The sequence below is a fragment of the Carcharodon carcharias genome, chromosome 19, assembly GCF_017639515.1.
Source record: "Carcharodon carcharias isolate sCarCar2 chromosome 19, sCarCar2.pri, whole genome shotgun sequence".
Taxonomy (NCBI): domain Eukaryota; kingdom Metazoa; phylum Chordata; class Chondrichthyes; order Lamniformes; family Lamnidae; genus Carcharodon; species Carcharodon carcharias.
The window spans coordinates 61,565,201-61,571,200 of record NC_054485.1 but is presented as its reverse complement, the minus strand read 5'-3'; the positions used below and the strand labels follow the sequence as shown (position 1 = coordinate 61,571,200).

Genomic DNA, 6,000 nt, shown 5'->3' with positions numbered 1-6,000 from the left:
CTGGGCTTCATGAATCCCGGCCTTGGGTCCACCCCTCATTTTAATCTCTCCACCGTTGGTAGCTGTGCCTTCAGCTGCCTGGATCCTAAACTCTGAAATTCTCTCCCTAAACCTCTCCACCTTACTTCCCTCAAGGCATTCCTTCAAATCCATACCTACCTCTTTGACCAAGCTTTTGGTCAGCTGCCAGTGTGGCTGGGACACTCCTGTGAAGCGCCTTGGGAGAATTTACTGTAACAGTGATATAATAATATAAAACGCACTGAATAAATGTAGCTCGTTGTTGTATAGAGGCCGTGGTGCAGGGGCGCAGGGCAGTGGACGAACTATGATATAACTATGATATGATATAATGCAGCAGTTCACTCAGTCTCTCACGGGGCGGGTCTCCTATTTAAATAGGGACAGAGCACTGGGCTGTACATTCTCACTTAGTCTGGAATTCAGACAAAGTCCAACGCCTGACCGCAGCGAGCCGCTCCTGTACTGTACCGAGGTAAATGGAGCATTAAATCCGGGCCAGCTCAGCAGCTTTAAGGAACAAGGGGACTGAGTGCGTGGACAAGTTTGTGCGAGGAAACTAGTCCGGCTTTAATCACGCTGCTGTCTTTCAGCAGGGTTTGCAGTTACTCCTGGTAACTGCTTTGTAAAATGTAATCCTGTGAATTTTCCAGCTGTCCCCTCTGTATTATCTGTGGGTTCAACTCTGGTAGACAGGCGGTTTAGTGGGTGAATTTTTGGGGGTATCAGATTGAACAGAGCTGGAGGTTAATGAATGGGAAGGGGGTAGTTTGTAGATGGGACTGTGGATATAATGTGTAATTGGTGATCCTGTCTCTCTGCTCCAGGATTCGCTGACAGTTCCCCATGGATGTGAAACTGGTCCCCGCTGTCCTGATGTTGTTCTCCCTCCTGCTACCCGGGCTGGAGGCCACTCGGAGCCGGAGCCGCCGCGAACTGAGTCCCGGTTTACACCGCTCCGGGATCCGGGACCCTCGGGGCTCTTACTGCAGCCGCCTGGCCTCCTGCTGCCCTGGCAGGGATGATATGTGTGCGGTACCTTACATCGATACCATCTGTTACTGCGACCTGTTCTGTAACCGCACCGTGTCTGACTGCTGCCCGGATTTCTGGGCGTTCTGCCTGGGGACACAGCCTCCCAACATTGGGCACGGTAAGGAACCCATTGAGGGGGGGGGGGGATCGAAGGAGGGATAGAGGGAGGTGGGAATAAAGGGAGGGATAGAGGGATTCGTCGCCTCCAGTCTTCCACACTTATACAAATCAGCAAAAATATGGACATCTTTTGCAGGCTTAATTGGCGGAATTATTTTTTTTGAGATTTAGAGTCACATTGAATGTTTTCAGTTCCTGGGATTTGGAATCACTGAAAAAAAACTCAACTTGTGTCCCTGTTCCTTCATATTGAGTCTAAATGGAATGTGTTTATGTGCTCATTGCGACGAAGATTGGCACTCTCCCCTCACACTCTCTCCCCTCACACTCTTTCCCCTCACCTGATGATCTCTCCCCTCACACTCTTTCCCCTCACCTGATGCTCTCTCCCCTCACACTCTCTCCCCTCACCTGATGCTCTCTCCCCTCACACTCTCTCCCCTCACCTGATGCTCTCTCCCCTCACACTCTCTCCCCTCACCTGATGCTCTCTCTCCTCACACTCTCTTGCCTCACCTGATGCTCTCTCCCCTCACACTCTCTCCCCTCATCTGATGCTCTCTCCCCTCACACTCTCTTGCCTCACCTGATGCTCTCTCCCCTCACACTCTCTCCCCTCACCTGATGCTCTCTCCCCTCACGCTCTCTCCCCTCAACTGATACTCTCTCCCCTCACATTCTCTCCCCTCAACTGATACTCTCTCCCCTCACACTCTTTCCACCCCACCTGACGCTCTGTCCCCTCACCTGATGTGCGTTCTTTCTCTCTCTCCCCTCACCTGATTCTCTCTCTCTCTCTTGCTCCCCTGTTTCCTCACTTTATTCTGATATACACTGGTACCATACAGCATCATGAACTTGGCAGGGCTTGGGTGAATATCATCCATGTTGCAGTTTATGTGTGGGTGGTGAGAATATCATACTGGTATCGATGATAGAGATATCTAAGTCCTGTTTTCTTGCGATGTTTCAGTTCAGCAGGTGCAGTTTGGTCATTGCTGTGTACAGTGTCTCTCTCTCAAGATATCAGGGCATCGAACAGGAGAATGAGGGAAATATTCCCGCTGGTAGAGGAGTCTGGGACTAGGGGGCAGTGTCTAAAAATGAGAGCCAGACCTTTCAGGAGTGAAATTAAGAAACACTTAACACATACAGGGTGGTAAAAGTTTAAGCCTCTCTTCCACAAACGGCAATTGATGCTCGATCAGTTGTTAATTTTAAAACTGAGATCAATAGATTTTTGTTATCCAAAGGCCTTAAGGGATATGGAGTAAAAATTATGTTAGGTCGCAGATCAACCATTGAATGATGAAACAGGCTCGAGCAGCTAAATAACCTCCTCTTGTTCCTATGAATGCAGAACAAGGATCTATTTCCAGTACAAAAGAGAGAGAAAGAGAGAGAGAGACACTTGGTAATTTCAGATGAAGAATGTACAGTATACCCATTGATTCAGCTGAGGTCTAACCCATAAAGTTTTCTTCAATGCTAAATCAGTATATTTGGAAAAGCGTATTTAAAATTGACCTTTGGCACAAGTTTTGTGGTGAGGGGAGGATGAAGCCGAGTTCTCACACCTTGCAGTTCCCTGATCCACATCTCAATGTCATCTGCCTAAGGACAGACTTGAAGAGAAGTGATTCACTTTTCCAGGGAAATCCTGATGACAGGCCAACTCTCCAACCCCTTCCTTGACCCTCCGTAGTGAAGTGTCTGGTAAGATCCGATCAGCCTTGAAAATAATGCCTTCCATTGTCAAATAGTTTGTTGTCTCGGTTCACATACAAGGAGCAGTCACTTCAGTATGTGAGAGCAAAGGGCAGCTGGATTGAGAGACAGAGGCATTGGGGACTGGTAAATCTTAAGAGGTTAGGGAGGGGAGTCAAGATGTCTGTGAGGAATGTCAAAGAGAAAAGCTCTAAACAATTGGATGATAAAGTGAGATCAGGTGGCATGTGCACAGCTGGCATGTACACAGCTGGCATGTACACAGCTGGCACTGTGCACGGCTGGCATGTACACAGCTGGCACTGTGCACGGCTGGCATGTACACAGATGGCACTGCACATGACTGGCATTTACACAGCTGGCACTGTATATAGTTGGCACAGTGTTGCGGGTTTCTGTACCAGCCTTTCAGTGTCCAGCCAAGGCCCATTAAATATTATCAGGGTTGATGGAATGAAGAAAGAGAGAAAATCAGGTTTTCTATCCTTCTGTTGCAGACATTCTATTGCCAGGTTACAGGTTGGATATTCTTCCACTTGTTAAATATTAACTTTGAATATGGTTCTGCCCACTGTAGACAAGGATATCTTGTGGTTGGGGGTGATAGTGGGAGCAGCCGCAGGCAAGACTGTCACCCATCTACTGTGTGTGAAGTGATCGAGGGGTAAGCAGAGGGGTAAATGTCCAGGCTGAAATGTATTCAAACAGAGCTAACTAAACTGCTGCCTGAGCAGCAAGAGCAAAAGAATGATGATTGTGTTTAAATGGAAAGTGAAGCCTGGGGAAAGTCCATCTGTTCAAAGATTTTCCTCTACTTCCCCCATACTCTCCATGCTGTGTGATGTAATGGCTGACTCACGGGTACTGTATTTTGGAGGGATCCCAACTGTTTGGCTCGTTGCTGCATTATCCTGGCACATGCAAGCTGGCACTGAAATGGGATGCAGCAGCAAGACCTTGGAATGCAGCTTTATGCCAGTTTCAAAGGCAGCCTGATCCCAGTCAGCAGGAATCCACATGCCCATAATTTGGGACAAAGGTCAGAGCCTGAGAGAGATGACAAGGCCTGCAGCAGAGACATTGTAAAGGAAGGTCCCACTCGCGATGCTGATAATCAATCTACAGTTAACAGCCCTGGGCCAGACAGGGGAGAGATCAGTTGAGTAAGGGATGAGTCATGCTGGAACAAAAATAAAAATACCTGGAAAAACTCAGCAGGTCTGACAGCATCTGCGGAGAGGAACACAGTTAACGTTTCGAGTCCGTATGACTCTTCAACAGAACTAAGTAAAAATAGAAAAGAGGTGAAATATAAGCTGGTTTAAGGGGGGGGGTGGGGGGTGGGGTGGGTGGGTGGGGGTAGAGCTGAATAGAGGGCCAGTGATAGGTGGAGATAGCCAAAAGATGTCAGCTGGACTGTGATCCCATCTCATATTTCAAAACAACATTTGGATCAATCCACATTAAGAGCTTCACTTTCACCTTTGTATGTTTTCATCTGGATGACTCTTTTCAGTTTCGTTCTTGGACTCAGTTCTCCTCCAATAGTTGAGAAATGGTTTTTCAAAATCACCCACTTTGGATTTTCTGAGCATTTGAAGTAGTGCCTTTATTCAATTCCAGCCTGAATGCCTTTGTAAGGAGTGGGATCTTGAACCCCTATATCTTTGGACACACAGGTGGCCGGACACATATTTGCAGCAAAATGCAATAGCTGCTGGAGCCAACTCTCCTACTGGGGTTCCTGGTTCATTATCTAAGGAATACTTCAGAGTGATGAGCACAGACCTGTCCCCTCACTGTCCAAGGTCACACATAGGGCCATTTGGCAAGTGCCACCAGAATAATCAGGGGGAGAGAGGCTGGGCTGGTGGGCCAGAGTGGAGGCAAGTTTATCTTGGGTCTGACCAGTGCCCTACCTGAGCTGGAATTGGTTGGTGCTGGCACTGAGTGCCACCACTGGGCAAGTGCATAGATTCTCCATATCAAAATTCTGACACCGGTGAACACACCAAGAATGTATTGTTAAAAACAAAAAAACTGCGGATGCTGGAAATCCAAAACAAAAACAGAATTACCTGGAAAAACTCAGCAGGTCTGGCAGCATCGGCAGAGAAGAAAAGAGTTGACGTTTCGAGTCCTCATGACCCTTCCACAGAACTTGAGTTCGAGTCCAAGAAAGAGTTGAAATATAAGCTGGTTTAAGGTGTGTGTGTGGGGGGGGCGGAGAGATAGAGCGAGAGAGAGGTGGGGGGGGTGGGGTGTGGTTGTAAGGACAAGCAAGCAGTGATAGAAGCAGATCATCAAAAGATGTCAACGACAATAGTACAATAGAACACATAGGTGTTAAAGTTAAAGTTGGTGATATTATCTAAACGATTGTGCTAATTAAGAATGGATGGTAGGGCACTCAAGGTATAGCTCTAGTGGGTTTTTTTTTTATTTTTTCTAATTTTTTTTTTAAATAATGGAAATAGGTGGGAAAAGGAAAATCTTTATAATTTATTGGAAAAACAAGGAAGGGGGAAACAGAAAGTGGGTGGGGATGGGGGAGGGAGCTCACGACCTAAAGTTGTTGAATTCAATATTCAGTCCGGAAGGCTGTAAAGTGCCTAGTCGGAAGATGAGGTGTTGTTCCTCCTGTTTGCGTTGGGCTTCACTGGAACAATGCAGCAAGCCAAGGACAGACATGTGGGCAAGAGAGCAGGGTGGAGTGTTAAAATGGCAAGCAACCAGCTTATATTTCAACTCTTTCTTGGACTCGAACTCAAGTTCTGTCGAAGGGTCATGAGGACTCGAAACGTCAACTCTTTTCTTCTCCGCCGATGCTGCCAGACCTGCTGAGTTTTTCCAGGTAAGAATGTATTGTGGTCTGATTGGGCAAGTGTGGTGTGTTCGAAAAAAATGACATGGATTTATAGCACCCTCCATGACCACGGGATGTTCCATGGAGCATAATAGCCAATGAAGTGTTTTGGAGGTGTAGTCACTGTTGTACTGTTTATAAAAAAAAATGCATACCAAGCTCCCACACGCACCAATATGATAAGGGCATAATCATCTGTTTTTGTGACGTTGATTGATAAATATTGGCCA

General features: G+C 47.0%; 1 protein-coding gene across 1 annotated transcript in view; it reads left to right on the top strand.

The window, feature by feature from the left end:
* The first annotated feature begins 275 nt into the window (after positions 1 to 275).
* The window catches only part of tinagl1 (tubulointerstitial nephritis antigen-like 1), a 200,386-nt gene continuing 194,661 nt past the window's right edge, over positions 276 to 6,000 (top strand). The window contains exons 1-2 of the mRNA XM_041212103.1: positions 276 to 496; positions 849 to 1,174. Coding sequence (XP_041068037.1) covers positions 868 to 1,174 — 307 coding nt within the window. The 5' untranslated portion in view covers positions 276 to 496; positions 849 to 867. The remainder of the gene's footprint in view (positions 497 to 848; positions 1,175 to 6,000) is intronic.